The following is a 25,983-nucleotide window of genomic DNA, read 5'->3' on the forward strand; positions in this document are numbered from 1 at the left end:
CGCCGACCCCACCTCAAATCCGTCCGTAGGCCCCCACCACTTTGCCCTCAACCTTTGTCCTTCGATTCCCCACAGACTCGCTCTCCTCGCTCTCCGCCGCTCTCCGCCGCTCAACAACAGAGACAGTCATACCCTCCACCACCCTCTGGCCATCTGATCACACGTCGTCAACCCAGCCCCCATCTTAGCCAACTCAATTCGCCTCACCCGACGTCCAAAACCCGTATTCGAACTCCAAGTCAGCGCTAGGCAGCAGCACTTTCCAATCACTCTCCCAGGCCTTTCACCACTTCCCGGCCACACCCCGCCCAGAAAAAAAAAAGAAAAGGAACCAAAAACATACACAACGACAGTCCACCACCATGCCCCACTACGCTCTCCTTTCCATCCCGGCCATGTGGATCGTCTCCGTCTACCCGCACATGTACGCCGTCAACCTGATCAAGAGCGCCAACAACAACCACTGGGACAACACCAACTCCCGGGGCTCCGCGTGGTCGGAGAAGCTGAAGCAGTCGGTCCCCGCCGACGTGCTCGCCCGCTTCGAGCGCGCCGAGGCCGCCCACCGCAACGGCCTCGAGAACCTGCCGCTCTTCGGCCTGGCCGTGCTGAGCGCCGAGTGGGCCGCCGTGCCCGAGGGCACCGTCGCCGCGACTGCCTGGGCCTACATCGCGATGAGGATCGTGTACAACGCGCTGTACTTGAATGTCACCGATCTCAAGAAAAGTTTCGCGAGGAGCGGGCTGTGGGTGGTGAGCTCGTTGGTGGGCTTGAGTTTGTTTGTGAGGGCGGCGCTGCAGTGAGTGGAATCAATGTGAGAGAGGGACGGGCGGGCTGCCGTGGAGTGACCTCTCTTTTTTCTTATGTTGATTGGATGTGAACACCTCTCTTTACGCCAACTTGGAAACTCTCCTCTCTCTCTCCAAAAAAAAAAAAAAAAAAAGTGACAACATCCCCTTCATCAGCCTTGCGATACTATCTAAAGTTCCAGATCCAGGGTTCAGACGAGGGTCCTCCCAGGGGTTTCGACCGTCCAGAATCCAGGATCCGGGCTTAGGTATGCACAATCTTGATGTGACTAAGCCGAGCGCGCTAGCCTTATTTTTTCCTTTGGTTACTGATTAGCTATTCAAGAGCCAATGCTTCACTTGTTACTCGCGCTTTTGCTGATTTAACTTTACTCGTTCATCCTTGACTGCGATTACTCCAAGTAGTGGGGATGTACATGAGGAAACGGCGCATGTCGTTCCTACGGGAGATGTTCAAGTTTGCCCACCCTCCAGTCCTTCGATTCATTGACAATGCAATCAGCACAGTCATTCGCCCATCAAGCTTTTTGAGATTGAAGAAATTTTTCTTCATATATCTATCAGCACAAGTTCACCTACTACATAAGCTGATCAAGCTCTAAAGCTGCATGCGCGCATCTCGAGATCAAAGCACCAGCTCCAGGCGTGCTATCTTTGTTTGATCAAAAGCATAGCGAAACATATGAAAGGCCTGTGCTCGATGCACGCAAAGAGTAAGTCTACGCGAGGTTCTTTCACTTTCAATCTGGTTGAAACATGCGGATGGAGGGCCGTGTCTGAAGAGGAATGAGGAACAGGTCCACCACGTATGGCATGATCGAATGCCGTAGACAAGAGGGTGTGGAATACGGGGTCGGTTGTGGTTGCAGTCCAAAGTTTAAATTGCACAGGGTGATATGGTCTGTCGAACAACACGCTACGGTTGCATCATGGGGGCGAGCATGATTGGTGGGAGAACTGCCGGTGGAAGAGGGCCCCGGTGGGCGCAGGGGCCTTGTGGGGTAATAGTGGCGATGATCTCTAACGGACGGCAGCAATGTCCCCGATTAGGCAGGCGAACGGCGACCACCACCGATGATCCGTATCCCAATGTCAGGTACCGTATCCATGACGCACGAGAGCGGGGTCGCACCGGCATTTAACATGAGGCTCAGTCCACGGTGTTGGTGACTGCCCTGAGACTTCATCGGTTGCCCACTATGGCGTTGCGTAATGGCCTGATTGCTCTGGCCTCCTTCTCCATTGTGTCCGCACAGACGACAATCTCTACGGACAACTTCCAAGCAGTTCTTGCGGCCGACTCCCAGGTTCTGCGCTCTCTCAAGCCAGCTTCCCAGGACACCTTTGACTTTTCCATCGACGATGTCTTCTCGTCCAGGAATGGAGATGGCAACTACCACACGGGCGACATCACCTTCCGCTATCGCAGCGGATCGTCAGGCAGCTGGCAGACTGGCAACAGCGCGGCTGAACGCGCTCCCGTCACATCGACTCCCGGCAATGGAGGCCTTGCATCAGCAAACTTGGGCCCCACTCTGCCCGATTCCACCGCCAGCCTGAACGTGACGCGGACATGGATCGACGTGGACGGCGACCTGGGCCTGGAGTTCACGCTCACCAATGTCGCCGACGACAGCGTGGAGATTGGAAGCCTGGGGATGCCGGTGGAGTTCAACAACATCTTCACCGGCCGCGACGCGATCGAGACGCGCGACAAGTGCGTGCTGCTGGACCCGTACATCGGCCTCCACGCCGGCTACGTCCAGGCAACCCGTCTCACCGGCACCGGCCCGCACCTCGTCGTCACCCCCTTGAACGCCGATACCAAATTCGAAGCGTGGCGCTTCCTGCCCGAGACCAGCACGGAGCCGCTCAACTACCAGTCGCAGACGTACGAAGGCAACTACGAATGGCAGGTCCTCACCAAGGCCTGGGCCGAGAACGAGTGGAGCGGCGTCGACCCCTGGAACGAGGCGACGTCGGCCACGCTGGAGCCGGGCGCCAACATCACCGTCGGCCTGCGCTTCTCCGTCGCCGCATCCGCCCCCGAGATCGAAGACACGGTCGTGGCCTCGGGCACTCCGCTCGCCGTCGGCATCCCGGGCTACATCCTCCCCATGGACGTCATCGGCCGCCTCTTCCTGCACACGGCCAACGAAACCGTCGAATCCATCTCCAGCACCCCCGCCGACGCCTTCACGCTGAGCGACCCAATTCCCTTCTCCGGCGGCGTCGAGTACCAGCTCACGCCCTCGGCCAGCGCCTGGGGCCGCGTGCGCGTGAACGTCCAGTACGCCAGCGGCAGGAACCAGACGGTGCACTACCGCCTCACCAAGCCCGCGCCCGAGGCCGTCGCCGACCTGGGCAGCTTCCTCACCAACGAGCAGTGGTTCGACGACACCAGCGACCCCTTCGGCCGGGGCCACTCCATCATCACCTACGACCACGACGCGGGCGCGCCCGTGCTGCAGGACAACCGCGCGTGGGTCGCCGGCCTCAGCGACGAAGGCGGCGCGGGCGCCTGGCTCGCCGCCGCCCTCAAGCAGTCCGTCCAGCCCTCCGCCGCCGAGGTGGCCAAGCTCGAGACCTTCGTTGCCGACGTCGTCTGGGGCACGCTGCAAATCTCCACGGCGGGTGCGGACGACCAGTACGCCGTCCGGAAGAGCGTCTTCTTCTACGAGCCTGCGCAGGTGCCGGGCTACGCGTACGACGCGGACATCGCGTGGGACACGTGGTCGGCGTGGAATAAGGAGGCGGCGTACGCGACGGACCGCGCGTACGACTACGTCCACGTCGCCGGCCTCTACTGGGGCCTGTACCGCGCGGGGCGCGCGGCGCCGGACGCGCTGACGCGCAACCTGACGGCGAGCGATTACCTGCTGCGCGCGCAGGCGACGGTGGCGGCGATGATGCGGACGGACGCGGCGGGGAATCACTTGACGGGGTATTGGGACCTCGGGTTGATGGGCGAGACGGTGTTCGGCCACGTGCTAGAGGATCTGAAGGCCGAGGGCTTGACGGAGCGGGCGGACGAGCTGGAGGCGGACATGCGGACGCGGGCGGAGCTGTGGGCGGAGCAGGAGGATCCGTTTGGGTCGGAGATGGCGTGGGATAGCACCGGGCAGGAGGGCGTGTACTACTGGACGAAGTATGTTTCTTTTCCCCCTTTTCAATTCTTTCCCTTCCTGCTTGACCATGGGCGTGCCGGGCCTGGGAGTAGCAGTGCCGGTGTCCGTCGATGGCTGACTGACGCTACTTAATCCAGGTACTTCAACGACACGGCCTCGGCCGCCAAAACCATCGACTCCATCATCGGCTACATGCCGACCGTCGCGCACTGGGGCTGGAACGGCAACGCGCGGCGGTACTGGGACTTCATCTACGGCGGCAAGCTGCAGCGGCTGGAGCGGCAGATCCACCACTACGGCTCCGGCCTCAACTCGCTGCCGCTGCTCTCCCAGTACCGCAGCAGCCCCTCATCGGCGGAGGAATCCTACTACCTCCTGCGCGTCGGCCACGCCGGCAACCAGGCCGCCCTCGCCTCCATCCACGCCGACGGCTTCGCCGCCGCGGCGTTCCACTCGTGGCCCGACACGCTCGCGTGGGACGCGTACAGCGGCGACTACGGGCCCAACTTCCTGGGCCACGCGCTGGGCGGCGCGACGTACCTGGCCGCCGAGCACGCCGCGTACGGGTGGACGGCGTTTGGCGGGAACATCGTTGGTGGTTCGACGAACGGGAGTGTTGTGACGGTGGCGCCCAAGGATGCGGCGAGGAGGCGCGTGTACGTCGCGCCGCTGGGCGTGTACGTGCAGCTCGATGCCGGGGCCGTCGAGGAGTTTGCCTACGAGCCCGCGGCGAAGAGGCTGGTGCTGAGGGTCAAGGGGGATGCCGGGAATGGGGCGGTGGTGGCGAGGAGGGCGGTTGTGACGGTGGAGCAGAGTGCGGTGGTGGACGGGGTGGGGGCTGTGGGCGTCTTGACCGAGGGGCTGGAGACGGCGAAGGGCGGGTGGGTGGTGGATCTAAGCGATGGGGAGGTGCATGAGGTGGAGTTTGGGGTTGAGGGATGAGGTGAGAAATGAAATAGTGCTGTGGAATGGAAGTGGGAGTTCACTGAAACAGTGCGATAGACGACGCGATTGTATGAAGAGCTACACGTTGAAGGATGATGCTGAGTTCGTATCTAAATGTGGCAGTGACGACGGAGAAAGGCAATGTGGAACTCTTTCGGCCTCAGCCCCATCTCACCCGTGTGACTTCCGACCCTCTTGCTACCTATAGCCCTATTCTGCCTTCGACTTCTTTTAGACCTCGACATGTGAGAATTTTCACCAGATTGCAAGATACTCAGTTTGCTGCCGAGGACCCCCGCTATGGCTGACGATAACGTTTCGACACCTGATCCCATCGAAGATGCATCCGCGGAACACGACCGCTTCCTGAGATCCGGCGACGGAAAGCTTGCTCCTCTGTGTGTGCAGAGCTTCGAGGACGGTGGCAGTAAGAAAATATAGACACGGATCGGCAAGCCCCAAACTGCATGATCCTCTCGCGGAGGTGGCTATTCTACGAAGTCCATTGGAATGGGGAGGAGAGTGAGTTTCGATATTCGTACTGAAGGGACGGTGGGCTGGCGACCAAAATGGAAAGAGACCGGGGGCTAAGGTCTTATGATTTGGGGGGGGGGGGGGGGGGGGGGGGGCGACCAAGATGGGGTATAAGTTTGCGATCGAGCCTTTTAAGTTTCTCCTCCGTCTTCTTTTCACTGTGCACACCTTCCACCACTGACCGATATAGCACCAAAGATATGTGATCTACTCCGTGAGTACCTCACCGTCACTTACGGCCCGCGTTATACAGACCATCCATTCTAATATCACTCCCCATCACCGATGATCAGGCCGCATAAGTAATACAACACTAATAGAACTCATCGTCTTCGCTTAATGCTACAACTCCGCACATTCAACTCGTTACGCCACGCAACGAGGACAATCGATTCCGCCGTGCCGGTCATACGCAAAAGACCCCAACTCTCCTGCGCAAAAGCGACGCAGAAGTGCATGGCTAGCTTCCTCAAAGGAAGCAGATACTACGAATATGTTGCAACTACTAGTATTCAACAGAGGAATGCCTTGAAGATTGCCGGCTTTGAACTCCGAGAGACGCTAAGCGAAATCGCAGAGACACATCAGCAGGACCAGTAGTGAAGAAGCGGTCGCTTACAAATAAAGCGATGGTGACGCATGCATGACCGAGATCCCCGCCTTCGCCAGACTTCCTAATCCGTGGTACCTCGGCCCGGGCCCTGCTCCCCCGCGTCTCCACATAATCACCGTCCAAAGCCCCCAAAAACCCATGCACACCCTGATTCAGGTCGCATCTCTCAACGGTAACCATTTCCACCGTCCCAGAACAGAACATTCCAATCCACTTCTCAACCCACCCCCACAACCGACGGGAAACAACCCTCCGACCAAGCCACCAAACCGCACAGCTCGAACGCGCACGCCCAAAGCAGCAAAACCAGCAAAACAAGAACAAAAAGAGAAGAGATAACAACAACAAAAATGCCCCTCTGCACCCTCCACCTCCTCGCCCTTGCCCGCAACCCCACCACCACCACCACCTCCGCGGACGACGCCGCCAACGACGACGACCCCCTCCCCCACTTCCTCACCACCCTCCGCAACAACACCACGACAAAACCCCTCACCATCGCCCGCCCCCTCCGCTGGATCATCACCCCGACCGCCCTCTCGCCGGAGCTCCCGACCGCCCACCGGTGGGACGTCTTGCTCATCCTGCCTACCGCGTCGCCCGCCCTGCCGTCGAAGGAGCTCGACGACCTCGTCGCGGCGCGGTGGACGGTGACGTTTGGCGTGCCGGCGCGGGTGTTGGAGGGGTATGAGGGGCGGAATGGGGGGTTGTTAAGGGGGGAGGGTGTGCCGGCGTTGGAGGAGGTGGCGGAGGAGGACAAGGAGAAGAGGGAAGGAGGGAGAGGGGGGCGGCGGTTGGCGAGTAGTGCGCAGGGGTTGGAGTTGAGCGGGGAGTTGATGGATTGGGTGAGGGAGACGACGTTTGGCGCGAGGGGACGTGGGGGAGCGGTCAGCATGTTGAATCTGTTGGCGTTCAAGGACGGGATGAAGGCCGAGTATTTGAAGTACGGGAAGGCGTTTGCGGAGGATGTGGGCAGGAAGAGGGGGGCTGTGGCGAAGATTGTGGGGACGGTGGTGGATGATGGCGGGGGGAAGGGCGTCGGCGTTGGAGAGGGGGAGGAGAAGAAGAGGGTTTGGGATGAGGTCGCGTTGGCACATTATCCGAGCATTTGGCACTTTGCCGACATGTTGGCGAGCGACGATTATCAGGCGGTCAACAAGAGGCACAGGGTGGGGAGTTTGAAGGATACGTTTATTCTGTGCACGACGGAGCTGGGCCTGCCTGGAGACGATGGAAAGGAGAGTAGAGCTGCAGCGAAGCTCTGAGGGTGGTGGTGTTTGAATGCGCGCGCCGCGCGGATCATGCTTTGATGAGCTGGACTATGAGCGGTTCCGGAGAGAGAGAGACATAGTGCGTGCGAGTGGGGGGAGAGAGAGAGAAAATGAAGTAAGTGGGCCGGCCTAAGAAGAAAGCAAAAAAGAAGAAGAACGAGCGCACCGAAAGGTGAAACTCCTAATATCGCAGGACCAAGCTGAAACCTGGCTTGACGCAGTGACCCAAGCGGAGTGGTGGTAGGCATCGTGAGAGAATCGAAACCGGAACCTGCTTCAAGGTGTTCACCTAGCGTGTTGGTGTGCTCGTAATAGGGACGCTCGCTTTGGCGGATTATATATTGCAGGGCCGGAATATCCAGAAGGGACAGTGCGTCAGAATGGGACGAAGACATTCTGCTCGAGTCAGATCCACGGGTAGATGCCAGTATATCCGACCCAATCCTTTTTGGACCGCAAACACAGCATCAGCTTCTCCATCGCCGAGGTCAACTACCTTGGGGGCAAGGGATCGAGGGAAGGAATGTGGGAGTGAGAGACAACGTACCACCGAACCCAGCCTCTTATCGAAATCGGCGGACGCGCGATATCCTTCCATGAACCAGTCCTTGGCCCTGGTCGGCCATTGCCGCATGTTGACGTTGAAGCTGAGGCGGCGCTTGAGCTCCAGCGAGCGCAAGCTGGGCATGCTTGTCATCTTCCGGAGTTCCGACATTTTCGTCTTGTTGTGCTTGGGAAGCGGGGGAGAGATGGAGGAGGACGGGCTTTGGCTCCTTTTCTTTCATTGTTAGCGTTTCGCCGGTATGACGGTGCGAGCCGGATAGTGGTACCTGGTGGATGCTGGTGTTCCGGTGCAACAGTCGAGTCTTTTTCCTCCCTTCTCTCCCGTATCCCTTGTCTCCGAAGAACCTGTCTCACGTTTCGTATTCAACAGCGACGCCAGGCCTCTTTCTTGTCTCCAGGCCCTGAATGCGTGAGTGATGTGCAGTGGTGATTTTACTCTTCGCATCAGAGAAGGTTGGCCTTCGGTGGCAGTCTGTGGGGCTGTACTACCTATATCATATCAGGCCCCCAGTAAAGCCCTCAGCAGCCAGCACCCCCTCGCATGGGCGCCAAAGATACCCACATGCACGGGAAAGACAAAATGGCGAACATCTCAGACACGACTCAGTGGGGTCCAAACTCAAATCGACGTCCAACTGGCTGCGATCCATGCTTCCACCAACTTCTTTTCATCCAACCAAAAGCTTCTTTTGATTAGCCGAAAATCGCAGAGTTCCGCGCCTATCAGCCGCCGACATGGCATCGGTGGTTTTTGAGTGATGATATAAGCTTATTGGATCCTTCCCCCGCCCACGGAACCGAACGAACCTACCAGCGCCCCGTGGAAGCTCAAGACCCTGTTGGGCATCGTCGTTTGACTTGATGGGAAACTGTGAGTGGGCTGGCTTTCCCCGTCGCAATAAGCCTCGTAGAAGCTTTTGGTCAACCTAATCGCATGTAGGTATCCCGTCGGCAATGAGCTCCATGCAACCTGAATCGACAGCCGAAACGCATACCGCGTCACATGTCGAAAACCTTGCACCCATCGCCAAACCCTGCGCTTCTGCTGTTGTTCTATTTGCGATAGACTTTGAGAGGGAAAAATAGGGAGAGAGCGGAAAGCTTACATCGTCGGTGAAAAGGCAATGACACGCGCAGCAGCGACGTCCTGGTAGAATACTGCCATTGCGCAAAGTTTCCTCGGAACAAATGCCGTCATGAATGGCTCTGCTTTGCTCATCGCGGCGCTTGCATGGTGTTGGTGACGATGCCCAGACTTGCCAGTTGTCTGAAACCTGTCCATCTCTCTGCCAAAAGCCAGCCTTGTAAATTCCTCTTCTTGCTTCCCTATGTCTTCCTCTTAGCTTCACTCTGTCTTCCGCTCAGGAACAAGCCCTGTAAGGTAAAGCCACATGTGTCCGGCCGGCCGGATCTGACAGGAGAAGTCGTGGGTGTGAGCTAAGTGCTGACGGACGCCCACGTTTCTGGAGCTGATACAGAGGATTATGATCGTCGCTCCATCAACCGTTCACCTATTCGCCAGTATCTTCTTCTCCTTCCGTTTGTGGCAGCGCCCCTTCCTCCGTGCGCTGACCAAAGGTGAGCTAAATGTGGACTGCTGTAGGTCAGCATCGCCAGCTGCCACAAACTGCCACTTGCCACTTTCAAAGCCAGACAGCGAACCGCGCACCTGCGTCACTTTCGTAAATGGCTCTCTTACAAAAATGAAGCCGTTCAGGCCGGCATCTGCCCAAAGCGATTGGTTGCATTTGACGTACGAAGGGCCTGCCTGTGTGCACACTTCGGCTACGTGCAGGAGTGTCGATCAGCGCTTTCTTATAAAATGATAGCTTACAAAAACCGGGGTCAAAGGCGATCGGAAGACGTGGTGAAACGGGATACTTGTCCTACCTCACCGAAACATTGTGCGCTGCGGCAGGACGGGTCGATCGCAAAAAGCAAGGGACCCCAGCTTCGGTAGGAATCCGTCCCTCGTACATCTCACACGGCCACCAGCAAGCGCCCTTGTCATCTCCAGAGCCATAAACACCACGGGCGGATTTTGAATGCAAATACACCTACACGATTGGGCTCAAGACTTCTTTCCATGGTGGTGGGATTGTGCAGGCTGGAAACCTGTTGAATTTTGTACGCAGTCTGCGGTAGACTGCTATCAATAGGCGAAAAGGTTGTCCCCCATCGAGACCCTCTAGTCTGGTAACACGGTAGCATGCGGTGTTCCGTACCCGTGATCGAACATAAGCCAGAGAAGAGAAAGAAGAAGGGGAGGAAGAGACGTGATTGATTCCTGTCAGGGAAACCTTTGACAGTACCTTGAGAATGTTCCTGCTCTAAACGATAGACGTTGGTTTTTTTCGAAGAAAGAAAGTTATCAAGATTATCTATAGGAAGTTGAGATTACGAAAGCAGGTCTTGACATACCCTATGGCCGTAAACAACACCGCTGCTGGTATCGCATGAAACATCTATGCAATCCCTCCCGCAAGCGCCTTCCTGAACTCCGGTCCCAGAAGCTTAACAATGTTCTCCACCTCAGGGGCTTCGGGTATCGCTTGGTCGGCCTTAGACTCCTTCTGCAACTCGCTTCCGCCTTTTCTCTCCCCATCAACATCAACCTGAGCTGCTTCCTGGACATCCTTGTTCTTTCCGAAGCGTAACGGGCCGTCCGTAGTGGCTGGAGTAATCGGAGTCGATCCCACCAGCTCGAGCCATTTTGCGATATACATTCCCGGGCCGAATTCCGTCCTGGACGAGCAGGAAAGAATCGATCTCATGCGAGCCGCCGAGGACTCGTGAAGGTGGGTGAGGTATTTCGAATGCTCGTCCAAAGCTTTGGCTGACGCCTCACGTTCTTCCGACGAGAGCTTACCGAACAGGGAATTGAGAGTAGCATTCATGGTGCCGGCACCATCAGGCGAGTCACTTCCCCTCTGGAATTCCGATATGAACTTCAGGGCATACTGGCGGAACCATTCAGTGACCTCTGGACCGTTCTTTGCGATTTGGTGAAGGAAGCGATGGCATGAGCTTTGGTGCTTCTTCAGAAGCTTGACGAAGTCTTCTACCGTCGGCAGCGGCGGCGGCTTTGCTTTGTCCTTGCCCTTGGATGGCGAAGGGAGTTTCGCAACCTTGATCAGGTCATTTAAGAAATTCTCAAGGTCTGTCAGACCTGCACTCAAGTCTACGGCGTTGTGCACGCCTCGGATGATGGGGTCATAAGCGTTGACGAGATCCCGGATAGCTTCAGTAAGATGATCGGGTTGTTGCCGACAAAGTACTTGGACAAGTTGGTCACGGTCGCGGATTGATAGTTGAGCCTTGAAGTACTCCTGCGCCAGGTGTTGATGCGAGTCTGAGAGATCAGTGGAGAGTTTGTTCTCTTCAAAAATCACGGCGGTTATGGATCTTGGCGTCTCCTCTGCGGCACCCTCAGTAATATTCACAAGCGGGGGTCGGGTTCGGCGGCATACTGCTCTTCACCCTACGTTTCTCCCTCTCTTCTCTGGTCAGTTGCAGGTGTGACTTGATGGCCTCAAGATGCGCATCGCTCGGCCTCTCTTTTTCTTTCATCTTCTCGATCTTGCTGGCTTGCTTCTGCAACTCGGAAGAGTCCCAGGCAAGGACGGTAGAGATGATACTGCGATGCATGTTCAGCATGTGAGCATCGGAAGTGGAAAGGCGCGGTACGTACGACTGAAGTAGATTTTGGCCTTCGTCCGCGTTTCTACTAAGTCCCACCCAGTTTGTGAGGGAGCCGACACTGAACTTAGCAAGGACAAGCCTGACCATTCCATTGATCATGGTGGCGGCATTACCCACACGAAGGGTCTGTCTAATGATGCTGTACGGGATGAGCTTGTGGATGTTAGCAAGGATGCGCAGGAGAGCCTGACCGTCGGGAGAGACGACAAGGATGTGGTGCATGATAGAGGCAAGGCTTGCATCATGTCAGCATCAGGTGGACCAGCAGATCAGGCTTCTAAGCGTACTTGACAAGGATAAACTCGTGGGCAGCTTGGACCAGGGAGGAGTGCGGCTCAAGCCTGTCGGTTTCTGCGCACTTGGTGAAGAGCTCGTCAATCATGCCGCCGTAGACCAGCTGCTGGAGGAAGGCATCCCACGCCTCCATGACGTCCTCGGGCTTGGAGGTGTCATACTGGCGGGCGGGCTGGAGGTCCTTCATGGGAAAGCCGCCAAAGGCGCCCTTTGCGGGATACTCGATCAAGGCGGAAATGGCGGTTGCCAGGGTCTTGCGCAGGCCGACGGAGCCCTTGTCATAGCTCTCGGAAAGGTCTGCGGCGCCGAGCTTCTCGACGATGGTTTGGATGCGCTCCTGCCAGAAGACGTCGGCGACGCTGGAGAGACCGGGCAAAGTGAGGGCGAACTTGTTGAGCAGCGACTGCAGCACCGGCGAGGTGCAAGGCTGAGCGTCGTCCTTACGAAAAGGGTGACCATAGCGGTGGATGGCATCGGGCCATTTGAAATTTTCGATTTCGCCGTAGACCTCGTGGTGGGTGAGGATGTCGAACAGAGCATGGGCCTGGGCCGGCGACAGCTCTGGGCTGGCGGACATATCGGAGGGTGGTGGTTGCAGTCATGGTAGCAGCTGGGGAAAGTTGAGTTGAGGCCTGCCCGGGTGCGCCTGCGCCTGCGCCAACGCCATGACGTTGACACACCCGGACCCGCTAGCCCTGAACGAGCCTGACAGGTGGCGCGTGCGTCTGCCTGCGAGCAAAACCGCCCACCTGGCCCGCCAATGCCGTCCCTGGGAGCGTTTGATTCGTATGTAGCTGCGGCCTGGAGATTCTATCCTGCACAGCCTACATGGTGCGCGCGAGGGTGTTGAGTAAGTAAGTACGAAAGTGAATCCGAAAAACTCGGCAAACTGCGGCTTCCCGTTTCGCTCGTCACGCGTCGCTCCCCACAAAGCAGATCTCTCCTCCACCTCCTTTGTCTCACCCTTCCATCCACAAGTCACGCGCCACCTGTTGATCCTCCTGCTGCCCTTCGTTCGAAAATATCCTGCAATGCGTCCCAGCTGCTTCGCTGGGTCGTGAAGACAGCTAACTGCGTGGTTCACGCCAGCTGCTACACTTCGTTATCTGGGCAGGAACAACCCCATCACCGCTGCCCTAGAGCTGTGTCCGTGAGCAGAGCCAGGTGTCGACGAGAGAACCTATTGATGGCCTGCATCACTCAGGCCCGAGGACAACACACGCTGCCGGGCCGTCCCGTGCAAGAACCAACCCGAGCAGCCACCTCGAAATGGAAGTTACGCATGTGATGATCTTTGGGGAAGGCATGAAATGGCTGAAGAAGCGATGAGAACAAGTGATTCACCACGCATACTTAAGGCGAGGAGGGAGAAAGACAAGCGTGGTGCTTTGCTCAAAGAGGAATGAGGCGCGTGCGTGGCAAGTCGAGATACGGGAACACGATGCCGACATCGCTCCTGCCAGCTGAAGCTGGGGTATCATGGACTGGGTTCCTTGGAAGAGAAGGCATCTGCCGTGCGGGATTGAGCGGCGATCAGACCACAAAAGGAGAGCTGAACGAGGAGGGATCCACTTCCTCCGCAAAGATGCTCGATCCAGTGGACCCAAGACCCCTCGTCCATCGGCGGGGAGACCAAGGCGACCCACTGATTACGGTCACGCCTCATGCGGCCGACCGAGTGCGGCTGGGGAGCCGCGTCTCGACTCTCGGACGCGGGGATGGCCGCATGAGTACTGCCGTGGTCCAAGCACAACACGTTTACCTCAACACTCACCATTTGCGATTACCTGATCTGGTAGTGGTGGCACAAATATGGGAGGAGAAGGAAAAAAAGGTAGCCTCACAGCGCCATTGACGCGCCGATTCCCGGAATGGCTATTCCAGTTGCCATGGAGGCGTAAGGCCGACCAACCAAGGCCGCAGGAGCGTGGTGTACGGAGGATGCCGTACCTAATGGCGTCTCAACAGCACTGTGTGGCGGCGTGGCTCTCCCTTACAAGAAGCTTGAAAAGGGCAAGTCGCCATCCGGCTCGGCCAGTCTAGCATTCGGTAATCACCAAGTGGCCATGAGACGGGCCGGCAGCTCTATCACGGCGGCTTCGCGGCCGCCGAGCGCCTCGACCCGGCTGGAGAGTACCGATTCGGGGGGCAGCCCGTCAGGCCACTATCTTCGGCAAGCACCTGAGCCGTCCACGAACTGCACCATACAACAGCTTGTCAATCAAGTACCTTTGCGCCTCGAAAATCGTGCCTGCCGAGCCCGCCTTCCCATATGCGGCTCATGCATCAGCTCGCTTCGGCTTCTACGAAGCTTCTAGTGCGAGCGCTAGAAAAAACCAGCCTGCAAAAATCTGCTTCCTCCCGTCTTTTAGCCTTGTTCTTGACCCAAGACTTGGCTCACTGAGCCGCGTGCAAGCCACACCGGCGAGTTCGCAACCCCAAGGAGCCTGTTTCTGCGAAGAACCCCCGGCCTTTTCGCCGGCGGCAGCTTGGCTCCAATCACCACGACCAACCACTGACAAGGGCGCCTGCGTGCGAACTGCTTCTAGTCTGCTTCTCGACGAATCCGTTCGGGTACTTGCATCTGCACTCCGCTGCTCATGGTAGGCTGCTCTCGTATAGCTGATCGATAGCTCTGCTGCAGCTTATCCATAGATACCGCGAGTCAATGCGCGATTATCGCAAGGCCCGGACTTGATGCCGTTGGTGTTGAGGAGAGCCGACACCTGCGCTTGGTATTCTGGCGTAATGGTCAGGAACATGGTGGCGTTTCAACAAGAGGGCTTGACAACGAGAAGGGCCGCAAAAAAGCTCAGCAGGGCAATTCTTAGCAGTGCCATGCGGCAGCCGAGCGCATCAGAGCACAGCTCAGGGGGGCGCCCAAGTACCGGCAGGTGTTGAAGGCGCTGCCCTGGACAGGTGCCGTAGGCCAGTCACAGCCTCGAGCGGCGACCATGATTCTGGGCCCGGCCAGCCTTCTCCGCGCGCTATGACGACTCCACACATGCTAAAGTAGTGCGGCTTTTGGATAAGCCGCTACTGCACTAGCTCGGGCCAGGCCGAAGCGCCGCAAACCCAGATGCCTCCAGATTCTCTTGTCACCCGCCTGTGGGCCGTACCCCATGGGCATCGCTTCTGCGGGCGGGTACGTGCCCGCTATACACCTTCTTTTCCCCAGCCCGGCGCTATAAAGCCAACGCGTCCCCGCCATTCATCAAGTATCTCAGCATCAAGTCAATCCTCTCTTCTTCACTTCACCCAACCTCACTGCCAACGCTCGATCAAGATGGCTGGTGGCATGCCCATTTCGACGCAGACCGTGGACGGGTACTACACGGGTCGCAAACTCATCTACCCTCTCTCCCTCGTCATCTCCCTCTTCTTCCTCTGTAAGTCCTTCCGAGTACCATCCAACTTGGCGCACTTGCTAACAAGCACCAGGGGGTTTCTCCTACGGTCTTCTCGATGTCCTCAACAAGCATTTCCAGACGGTGCTTGGCGTCACCAAGCTCCAGTCTACCGGTCTCCAGGTCGTCTACTTCGGTGGCGGTTATCTCCTGTTCTCTCCGATTGCCGCTGAGGTCATGAAGCGCAAGGGCTACAAGATCACCATCCTCATGGGTCTTACCCTCTACTCGCTCGGTGCCGTGATGTTCTGGCCGACGGCGCACTTCTCCAAGCCTGGCAACGAGCAGGCCTCCTTCGGAGGCTTCTGCGCCTGCACTCTCATCATCGCATGCGGTCTTGCAACCCTTGAGACATCGGCCAACTCGTACGCCGTCGTCATTGGCAACCCCGCCACCGCCTCTGCCCGTCTCCAGTTCTGCCAGTCCTGGAACGGTGTCGCCTCCTTCATCGGCCCTCTCATCGCCTCCAAGTACTTCTTCAGCGGCGCCAACGCGCACAGCCTCACCAACGTGCAGTTCGTCTACCTTGCCGTCGCCTGCGCCGGTGTCGTCGTCGGTATCCTCTTCGCCGTTTCCAAGCTCCCCGAGGTCTCTGAGGAGGCTCTCTCGGGCAAGAGCGTGACCGAGAACCTCGCCCAAGATGAGTTCGGCCAGGAGATTGGTGCCGGCCCTCTGTACAAGCAGTACAACATGATCTTCGCCTTCATTGCGCAGTTCTGCTACGTCGGCGCCCAGGTCACCATCGCCTCCTTCTTCATCAACTACGCGACCGAGAACGCGACGTACAGCTCCTCGCAGGCCTCCAACATGCTGTCGTACGCGCTCATCACCTTCACCGTCGGCCGCTTCGTCGCGACCGGCCTCGCCACCATCTTCGCGTCCGACTTCATCATGGTCATTTACGCGTGCTGCACCATCGCGCTGAACGCCTACATCTGCGCCGGCCACGGAACGTCGGCCGTCGCCATCCTCATCGTCATCTTCTTCTTCGAGGCGCCCATGTACCCCACCATCTTCACCCTCGGTACCGCCAACCTCGGCCGCCACACCCGTCGCGGTGCGGGTATCCTGGTCATGGGTGTCTCGGGCGGCGCCATCTTCCCGCCCATCCAGGGCGCCATTGCCGACTCGGCCGGCACCCGCATCTCGTACGTCGTCCCGCTCGTCGGCTTCGTCTACGTCCTCGGCTACGTCACCTTCCACTGGATCCGCCACGGCATGGTCATCATGCGCCCCAAGAACGTCGCCACCGAGTCGCAGGCCATGGGCGGCGCTGTCGGCGGTGTCGTCGAGAACGTGCACTACGATGCCGACAAGCTGCAGACGACGCGTGTTGAGAAGACCGAGGAGAGCATCGCTGTTCACAAGGTCGAGTAGATGGAGGAATAGATCTAGAGGAGAGAGAAAGAGTTTTAAAGATACCTGTTAATAATGCTGGGAACGTGGGGAGGGGAGGATTTTGATGCGCATACGACTCGATGATGATACCTTTTTCCTTGTTATCTGTTTTCCTTATTCTATGGATAGATGATAGATCTACTGCGTAGACTACTGCAATAGATGCCATGGACTTTAATATCTCGTTCTCAATGGTTGTTGGATGTGATGATCGTGACTGGATGCTCTATCCTCATGACTCTAGGCCCTGATGACGCTCGCTCGCTGAAAGGTTTGGCCCGCCTGATCAGATGGCAAAAAAAAAAATCTTACTCTCGAGCTTTCTTCCTTTAAAAAGGCTTGTAATCAAGAACTCGAGACCGCTACGCGTGTCATGGTCGCTTTGACCGTACTTTAGCGGATCAGATTGCTACTTTCAGAATGCTACTTGCGAGTTGAAGGTTGCAAAATGACTTCGTCGGTTTCCCGGCGTAGTCTTCACTTCGACGGGTAACTCGACCAAACACTTCGGCAGCCTTCCCTCAAGCAGCATTAACCGACAATGCTGCGCGCTAACATTAATCACTTCTAATGGTCGTCATCATCACCATCATAGAAGCGCTGAAGTATGGTTTTGTGGGTGCAATCATCCATGCATATAGCCAGGCCCGCCAACGAAAGTCTCTTGACCGTCTCACGCGCGGAAACAGCACCACGCCAAAGTGTCGAATGACAATCGAAGGGTTGCACTCATAATCAGCAACGCCCCTCAAGCACACCGCTCGCAGAAAAGCGGCAGAGCCTACGGTCTGTTTTAAACATGGCGAATCTGCGCCGGCCGGTGGAGGGTCAGCAGGGGTCACGGACGTGCGCGGTGGTGGCTGCGGGCTGCTGCACGTGGCTGGGCATGGCTGGATCTTCTGGTTCTTTCGTGTATTATAAAAAGATGGCTGGTTTGTGCTCCAATACTGCGGTAGATCAACAAAGTGGACAGACGAAGAGCCGCAGCATTTCTCTATGCGGCTCAGCTTGCCCGGCAAATGATGGGTCTTAGCATTACCGACTATATACTGGATGAAGCGGCCTCGAGAGCCTAGTATACTGGCGAGTGGGCTGACCGGGTTTGCTGATCTTTGTACTGGTAAAATATACCGCAGAAAGCTGCAGCGTTACTTGCTCTGGACAGCATACCTCAACCTAAGTCGCATTGTATTTATATCCCCGCGACCACTAGCCATACATACAGACCACAAGGACTTGAGCCCAGACCCACCCGTCCCTAGATCTAGTCAGCTGCCGCTGACGGCATGACAGGGCGAGCAGATGAGTCCGAGCCACGATGCCACCTTTACCAATCAGTGATCACTTGTTCCGGGCACGGGGCCGGATCAGCAGCTGAACTGTGACCAGCGTCCATTTCAACCCATAAAGGATCCTCAACCTTCACGGTTGCGGTTGGCACAATTCTATGCAGATGCTGTTGCGTCGATGGTCACGGTAATGATCGAACGCGTTACTCGCGGGCCCATCCAATATTTCTGAAGAACACGCACCCACCATATGAGGACACCCCTTACCATATATCAAGTAACAAGACGGCCTTCATCATCGAAAGACACTCTTGTCCATCAATGACTGCGGATGCTGATGCTGAGTCTGAACGACAGCATTCCGCTTCGTTGCTGGCGCCAGTTTGACAAGCGCGTTGGAGCCGCTGGCGTTGGCCTATGCAGAAAATCTGCAGAGCAAGAAGTGATGTACTCTCGTAAGCTCTCGGTCCGGCCATCGAAGTAAATATTTGGTCCGCATTTTATTGGATTGAAGATCGCAATGCTGCTTTTATACATGACGCCAGCGTTGGAATCACACGAAGCTGTCGTGCGCTCCACGTGTTTCAGGCAGGTATCTTGTGACCATCAAACTGGGGGCACATGTGCCCTGGAGGAATCCAAACACTATACCTTGAGAAGCGCGAGCGGACGGCCTCATGCTCCAGATTTTCGTGAACTTTCGAGCAGCAGGCCCTGACCCGATATCGAGCCAAGTACGCACCACGGAACAAATGATCTCTTCGCATGGACGAAATCCTCAGCGACCCGTGTCGAACATCTTGAAGAATCGGTGTTCATAAGGTGAGAATCTTGTGCTAAAATTACAGGGTGGAAGAGTGTTCCTTAAGATCTCCTTTCCAAAAGAGTAGGAAGCGATCAATGTTACGCCCTCCGAGACCGGAACACCTTGTGTTCATCATCTAGCCCGGTTTCTTTGAAGGGTTGAGAGCAACCTTTTGCTTGTATCATCTGGCTGGACAAACAGTGGAAAAAGGTGAGATTAGTACAGCCATATGACGCCAGTCGTAACCACATTAGGCTCGGAAGAAGTTACAGTAAGAAGAAGCCTGAAAAATTCCGTGCCAAATCTCTTGTGTGTGCTCGAAGTCATTCCATTTATCTCCGCCAAACACGAAAGAAGAAAGTGAATAGTTGAGATGACCGTTAAATGCGAAGCTCGCTGCAAATCTTCGATGCCACGCCTTCATCTACGCCTGGAGCCGCAAGAGCCAGAATGCCCACATGCGCCAGAAACCAACCCTCCCTTTTCGATGATGACCAATTTCCCAATGCATTTGTACCCTCGTGATTACGACGGAACAGTCTCGTTTCTTTGGTGCGGTGATTGATGCTGTGCATCATGCATTTCCTGGTTTTGGTTGGTTGGGGGGTTCATGTTTATGACTCCGCTCATGCTCATTCCTCCCATGCCATCCTCTATGCCTCCATATCCGGTCATGTCAGCCCAGTCCCATTCAAGCGTCATCGGCATTTGCCAGAGGTCCTGAGGAACAAATGGCTGCTGGAAGGCTGCGCCCATGTCGAATTCATTCAAGTGGCCCGCATTGAGTGCGGTAGGGCCGCTCGCTCTCTCCGACGCAGGGTGAACCCCGGTTGACGTTGGGAAAGCACCGCTGCTACCCGGTGCATCGGTTCCTGATTGTGAATGTGGGAATGTCTGTTGCGGTAGGAAGGCTGGCACTGTTTGCGGCGATGATAGATCCGGAAGCCATGAACCCTGTTGTAAAGAGGCGTGAGGCATCGAAGGCGAGAAATTGAAATTCTGCAAGCAACAAAAAATTAGCTATCTGCTTCACAAGAGCAAGTAAATATTTTTTTCTTTTTTCTTGGCACTTACAGGGTTTGCAAAGTTGGAGGTGAAATGAGGGAAACCTGGTCCAGCATTGCCATTGATACTCGGCGTCAAGGATGACGAACGCCGGCTGTCCGACTGCTGCTGCTGTTGCATCTGATTGATGCTCTGTGCACCTTGTTGCTGTTGTTGTCCGTCTTTGTTCTGGTCGTCATGCTGCCTTCTCTTCCGCTTCGATGATGACTCTTTGTCAGCCTTCTCCAACACAACTCGTGCGATGCGTTCGAACTCCGAGCAGATACTGAGCATGCGGCGGACGCTGCCATTCTCCTCATCGGAACAGAGCGTTGAAAGGAAGTTGACGACGAGATTCATCAACTTGAGATCGGATTTAGTCCGAGTATCCTGAGGATTTTGAAGAATGTTGGCGAAGAGTGTCACGAGCGATGACACAGGATAATAGAGAATGAGCCTGAAGAAAGTCAGCATTGGGAATATAGTAAACAAGAGCACATTGCTTACCAGACACAAGCATAATCGCCCTGCGGAATGTACTTGATCAGGTTGATAGAGGCACGGGCAGCTTGAACACACAATGCGGCCGAGGAGAATACCCTAGGATTCAATGGCCGGGCGTTAAGACCTTGAATAGCGAAATTCGACAGCCTGCTTGTCCAATATCCATGGTGGACCGACATACGATGAATCGTCGTTAAGCAATTGTAGTACGCGAAGTGAAGAACCACCACGTGAAGGATGAGCGGAGTGTGGGATGCCTTGATCTCATGTTCAGGGCGGAAGTCGATCGGAATGCCATCTTTCCACTCCTCTAGCTCTCTGTCCAATTCGCCTATCGTGTTGAGCAGTTCACCGTCGGACTGCTTTGAAGCTTTGACCGAATATAGGCTTTTATACACCTTGCTCTCAATGACAGCGAAAGTGCACATGAGCCGGAATAGGTTGACCTTCTTTTTACCATCAGCGAGGGGGATATTGCCGATGTTGTCCGGAGGATTTTCGCTTGGAAGCTCGACGTTCATATCGTCATCGTCCTGGATGGGCGGACGCCCGGACCGCAGGCAGATGCTTCCACACGTTAGATACGTACTGCGGAGATGGGGGTTACGTCATATATACTCACTCTCTGTCTAGCATATAGGCGATCCAGAAGACGCGTTTCCGTTGCTCGATCTCGGCAGGATTTAGGTTGAATCCAGAGCCGCGTTTGTGAAGACCAATACTGTGCGACAGCCTAATAGCGGCAGCGACCAGGAAGAATGACGGCTGAGGATTCGGAGTGCCTTGAAGGAAAAGAGCCTACTCTTGATTAGTGTTATCGACTAGGTTGTACCGAGATAGCACGTACCATTCCAAGAAGAGCTTGGACGCTCAGGAGGTCGGTGTTACGGATGGTCAGTTCTGTCTGCACAGCAAGAGCATTCTTGAGGTATCCCCAAGCCTTCTGGTCTTCTTCCTGTGGTACCAGGTTACTCATGACGCGGAGCCTGTGGGCAATGGCCAACACCACGTTCAAACTCGCCCACCAGCCCGAGCCTTCGTACGGGTCCTCGGAATAGTGCTTGTCAACGAGGTGCATGAAGGTGGGCTCATGAAAAAGTGGGAACATGCAGTTGAAGTTGGCGAAGTAGTCCCTCAGGAGGGAAAGTGCTTCCTCCTTAGGCGGCAGAGGCTTGAACACACGGCGCGAGAAGATGTCACGGAAAATGTCAGGTTTCCAATGTATCCACTTGTTGTCATCGACAGCTGCGTTGGTGATCATATCCTGGAAGGAGGTGTCGCCAGTCTTGTCATTGACCCACTGGATACCTTTAGGGGAGAAAATGGAGAAACCAGACGACGATCCTGGATATTGGTCAGATCCTGTGTGCCGACATCACGCGTAGGTTTACTGACCAATGTATCGTGTCTCGCCACAATTGTTCGTCACAAGTGAACACATCATGTCCGACAACGATTCAACTTCCTCTTCGTTCCTAGGAGGAGGAGGAGGTTCCTGTGTAGGATTCCGGTTGGTACGGGAAGGTGCCGGAGATGTGACGGGGCTGCGGGGGCTCGGTGGCTCTGCAGCCTGCGCTGGAGTCCCCCTCTGCGAAGGCGAGCCGTCATCACGCTGCTGCGTGGAGCCACCGTCATGCGATGCGCGCGAGGAAGTTGTGCCAGTGTTCGCACCCGTCGCGCGCTTTTCTGACAAACGTTTTTCTAGCGTGCCTAGGTCTGTCCTGCCATCGTCATCTTCCGAAAGGAGCCCGGACAGCCGAAGGAGGCTCTCCATGCGTCCAAGGCGATTCTCAAGTCCTTCGATGTACTTGGCGCTAAACTTGCATGTCAGCAGCGTCAGGCAGCGAGGCGGGTTCAGGCTCACTCACCCCTTGGGTGGCTGGCGCTTCTTCTCGACTTGGGTGAAGATGCATTCAGTTTTGTAGTTTGTACAGTGCGTGCAGGAGGGCATCTTGCCATCGCACTTGATCTTCTTCTTGCGACACATGTCACAAGCCTACGCAGGCAGCATTAGCATGGAGAGCATGGAGCAGCGCGTCCTCTCGCGCGGCGTACCCTTGCAATGCGCCTCCTCTTCGGGTCCCCTTGACCCTCCTCGCCGCCGTCCTGCGAGCCCATCATCATGGCATCATCGAACATGTTTGCGGGCAGCTGCGGCTGGATGGGCGAGCCGTCGGCGCTGTAGCTGCCGAATATCTGGGGCGGCGGGTTGACCAGCGCGGGAGCCTGCGGAAGGAAATTGTGCGAGGAGTTATCCATGGTGGGCGAATGGGCAGTTGACTCTCAGTCGGCGTGGAGCTCGGGCGGCCGTGGCCTTAGGCGCGCGAAGTTGGTGGTGGACAGACGGGCGCTGACGGCGTGGGGGAGACGCGGAGTTTGGGTATGTAATCAGCGTGTGACGTACTGCCAGCTGAAACGCAGTCACAGGCTTGTCGATTCACGGTGCGCGGGTCTGTCGCAGGTGTAGGAAGGCGCGGACATGGCAGCGGCAGAGCACGGCCGATGGGAAGAGGCGAGCGTTTTTGGACCTCTGGCCCTGGGAGGAGAGCGGATGTTGCAGAAGTTCGAGAAGCGCGCGGGCAGGATCGCGCTCCAGGGCGCCCGCCAAACCGGGGTGGGATCCACCCATTGGTCAGCGCAAGCTCGTCCCGCTGGCCCTCACTACTGGCACCTTTCCGCAGCCCGTGGCGTTGCTGGTGCGCGCCTGCTCACGCGCTCACACGCGCAGCCCCGGCCGCTACGGCATGACCGGCAGTCTTAAGAGCCCGCCGCTGCTTGTGCGGGCGCCGTCGCACTCTGCCTCTGCCCTTGACCTGCCACCGGACATTATTGACGGCCTCAGGCTCTACTCGGCTCCCGCGCGTCCCGCTTCCCGAGAGTGGCCGCGTCGCCACGAAGCGCCTGTTCTCTGAGCGCTGAGCCACCTCCGTGACTGCTGCATCACCGTCCAAGCGCCACTACTCTTATCCTGCGACTCGCAACAATTGCTGCAAGCGTGCGTCAGGCACCAGCGAAACGCCATGTATGGTTTGCACCTCAATGCCGCTCCCGCCATTAATCCCGGGGCTAACCCTGCACCACGGAAGGTCTACTGCATCATCCCCGCCTCGCCCGCTGACTGCAGCGGAGGTCGAGGCTCATCCTGAATTTCCGTACGTCACTTGGCGCCTCGAGCCGGCGCAGAAGGGCAAGGTCGCCGTCGCTGCCAACCGCGGCGGCCCGCTTGACATTGCGTATGAGGTCCACGGCCATGGCCCCATCCACATTGTGGTGAGTAAGCCCAGCTCATTTCCTTGTTTCCATCGTCCTACATTTCAAGTATGAAGGCCTGTTCGCGCCAAGCTGTCATGTTTTGCATCGGGCATAGCGCAAGCATGGAGCCCGCTCCACGACTTCTGCCGGGCAATGCTCCTCGCGAATCCCGTGCGGTTCCGGGGTCGAGGTGTGCCTCCACAAGAGGAAGCCTGATACACGGGGAGCGCCGTAGCGCCCGATCCTGTGTTGCAGACAAGCTTGTTCTCCGACAACCCAATCTCAACGTCAAAAACAGCTTACGTCGCCTTGGAACACCATGGCTGATTTTCATTAATGCAGTGGATTATGGGCCTGGGCGGCTTTAAGACGGCGTGGCAGAGGCAGACCAAGGACTTCTCGCACACCCAGGCCGACAAGTATTCCTCGCTGATCATCGACAATCGCGGCGTAGGCGAGTCTGACAAGCCCATGATGCGCTATTCGTCCTCCGAAATGGCTCGTGACGTGCTAGAGGTCCTTGATCATATCGGTTGGACTGAGAAGCGCCAGCTCCACGTCGTTGGGATCAGCATGGGCGGCATGATCGCGCAAGAAGTGGTAAGTCCGCCTTAAGCCCGCATCCAATTATTTTATCGGCGCTTACTGACAAGCCACAGGCGTTTCTGGTCCCCGAGCGCGTTGCGACATTGTGCCTGGTATCGACTGCGTCAGGGCTCTTCAATACCGTCGGTTTCGTTGAGAACATCCGGAATCGCATCAACCTGTTCATCCCCCGCAGCATTGACAACCAGCTCGCGCACGTCAAGCATAATCTTTTCACCACCAAATGGCTGGAATCGCCAGACGACCACGAGTACACCAAGCAGCCTTTCCCAACGAACTGCGATCGGTTTGCGGCTGGTGAAATTAGTAAGCGCAAGGATCCTGCTCACTTCAACCGCACTGGATTCATGGCGCAAGCCATTGCCGCCGGCTGGCACTACAAAAGCCCGGAGCAGTTGCGTGAGATCGCGGACAAGGTGGGACGCGAGCGGATAATGGTCGTGCACGGCACTGAAGATCGCATGATCACCTTCCCTCATGCAAAGGTGCTGATAGAGGGGCTAGAGGGCATTGGCGAGCAGCAAAAGGGAGAGGTAGAGAAACGCCTCATCGACGGCCAAGGCCACTGCATTCCCATTGAGATGAGGGCGGAGTTCAAGACTTGGCTCGAGGGCTTGATTGCTAAGAGTAATGCATGAAGATCGGATCCGGCGTGCAGGACTGACGAATTGTTATGACGGTAGAACTAGATGACACTTATCGCTAGAGCATACAAGGCTTTGATTTATGTGTGGCTGGCCATAATTGCTTGTTGCTACTGAGGTGGTTCGCCAACAAAATTGCCTGTTTGGGAAAACCCGCCGTACCCGACTCCGTCCGGTTTTTGCCCGACGACTACAGGGACCATTCGACCATGGCCATTAGACCCATTGAAATTTACGGGCATGAGTCGCTTACCCCACAGATAGAGAGATAGTTCTCTGCTGTCCCCTTCTCGGTCGAAGCACATAGGTGGAGCGGTGGCTGTGTCTTTGAGTGCTTCAGAACCCTTGGCGGATATAATCGAAGGTCAGATGCTCCATGACTCGCAAATCATGCACTCACAATACGCCCAGTATCTCGATTTCCAGAGAACCTTGGCCCCCTAGGACACAGAACACGCGTCAATCCCGCAGCTATCTTGTCCTTTAATTTTCTTCTTCACAACTGTTCAAACGATCGTTGTCATACGCCGTCATGTTACCCGAGACAGCGCAGAAGCGTCAAAGCGCTTGGCATCCTTGGAGCTTTGTTGACGCAATTCAATACTCTATACGAGGCTCACATCATAACGGAAAGCAATATTGGAGAGACATATGGTAAAGAAGGCATGGCTATAAGCAAAATTAGATTATTCTACCGTTCGGACAAAAGGAAACGAAGGCCCACATGTAAATGCCATGAGCATGAAGATGTAGTTTAGCCTGGGAGTGACATACCAGTTGCAGCTGTTGTCAAGATTCAAGCTGAGGAGATTGTTGTTATCCGTCTCTGAAAATGCAGTGTTGCGGATTGTGGAGCGTCGGCGGGAGGGTCGGCGGGAGGGTCGGCGGAGAGGAAGGTTCCCACGAATCACCATTACCGATCGGGCTTAGCGCTTGCACGTGACGGGCCGGGCTCGAAGCTCAGAACGACGACGTCCGAAAGTGCAGACAGCGTACTCTCAGCGCAAACCCGAAACTCCATCCAACTCCCATCGCCGGTCTCGACCCAATTCGACTCAATCGTACGTGTGCACCCGCCTGACACGCCCGCAGACGCACATTTCGCGACTCGGCCCGCCTCCACCGCCTCCGTCCACGCATTCAAACGATCGATCCCCTCTGACGCAGTTGTTCA

General features: G+C 56.5%; 7 protein-coding genes across 7 annotated transcripts; 4 read left to right on the top strand and 3 right to left on the bottom strand.

Annotated features, from left to right (window-relative positions):
• Positions 1 to 362: 362 nt before the first annotated feature.
• Positions 363 to 803, top strand: SLS55_007831 (uncharacterized protein; the record flags this gene model as incomplete). The annotated part of the gene is made up of 1 exon (XM_066779246.1): positions 363 to 803. The coding sequence occupies one exon, from the start codon at positions 363 to 365 to the stop codon at positions 801 to 803; it is 441 nt and encodes a 146-aa protein (XP_066630050.1).
• A 1,205-nt stretch (positions 804 to 2,008) lies between these two features.
• On the top strand, positions 2,009 to 4,879 carry SLS55_007832 (uncharacterized protein; the record flags this gene model as incomplete). Its single annotated transcript, XM_066779247.1, has 2 exons — positions 2,009 to 3,957; positions 4,075 to 4,879. The coding sequence occupies 2 exons, from the start codon at positions 2,009 to 2,011 to the stop codon at positions 4,877 to 4,879; spliced, it is 2,754 nt and encodes a 917-aa protein (XP_066630051.1).
• Positions 4,880 to 10,329: 5,450 nt separating this feature from the next.
• Positions 10,330 to 11,788, bottom strand: SLS55_007833 (uncharacterized protein; the record flags this gene model as incomplete). Its single annotated transcript, XM_066779248.1, has 2 exons — positions 10,330 to 11,282; positions 11,335 to 11,788. The coding sequence occupies 2 exons, from the start codon at positions 11,786 to 11,788 to the stop codon at positions 10,330 to 10,332; spliced, it is 1,407 nt and encodes a 468-aa protein (XP_066630052.1).
• A 55-nt stretch (positions 11,789 to 11,843) lies between these two features.
• On the bottom strand, positions 11,844 to 12,437 carry SLS55_007834 (uncharacterized protein; the record flags this gene model as incomplete). Its single annotated transcript, XM_066779249.1, has 1 exon — positions 11,844 to 12,437. The coding sequence occupies one exon, from the start codon at positions 12,435 to 12,437 to the stop codon at positions 11,844 to 11,846; it is 594 nt and encodes a 197-aa protein (XP_066630053.1).
• Positions 12,438 to 15,146: 2,709 nt separating this feature from the next.
• Positions 15,147 to 16,644, top strand: SLS55_007835 (uncharacterized protein; the record flags this gene model as incomplete). The annotated part of the gene is made up of 2 exons (XM_066779250.1): positions 15,147 to 15,249; positions 15,302 to 16,644. 2 exons carry the CDS (start codon positions 15,147 to 15,149, stop codon positions 16,642 to 16,644), a joined length of 1,446 nt encoding a protein of 481 aa, XP_066630054.1.
• A 2,768-nt stretch (positions 16,645 to 19,412) lies between these two features.
• SLS55_007836 (uncharacterized protein) lies at positions 19,413 to 22,566 on the bottom strand (the record flags this gene model as incomplete). The annotated part of the gene is made up of 8 exons (XM_066779251.1): positions 19,413 to 19,418; positions 19,834 to 20,260; positions 20,311 to 20,874; positions 20,930 to 21,105; positions 21,155 to 21,651; positions 21,703 to 22,121; positions 22,176 to 22,303; positions 22,363 to 22,566. The coding sequence occupies 8 exons, from the start codon at positions 22,564 to 22,566 to the stop codon at positions 19,413 to 19,415; spliced, it is 2,421 nt and encodes an 806-aa protein (XP_066630055.1).
• Positions 22,567 to 23,327: 761 nt separating this feature from the next.
• Positions 23,328 to 24,803, top strand: SLS55_007837 (uncharacterized protein; the record flags this gene model as incomplete). The annotated part of the gene is made up of 4 exons (XM_066779252.1): positions 23,328 to 23,334; positions 23,432 to 23,577; positions 23,902 to 24,159; positions 24,219 to 24,803. The coding sequence occupies 4 exons, from the start codon at positions 23,328 to 23,330 to the stop codon at positions 24,801 to 24,803; spliced, it is 996 nt and encodes a 331-aa protein (XP_066630056.1).
• Positions 24,804 to 25,983: the final 1,180 nt, after the last annotated feature.

Source organism: Diplodia seriata, assembly GCF_021436955.1.
Source record: "Diplodia seriata strain FDS-637 chromosome Unknown scaffold_8, whole genome shotgun sequence".
Lineage (NCBI taxonomy): Eukaryota > Fungi > Ascomycota > Dothideomycetes > Botryosphaeriales > Botryosphaeriaceae > Diplodia > Diplodia seriata.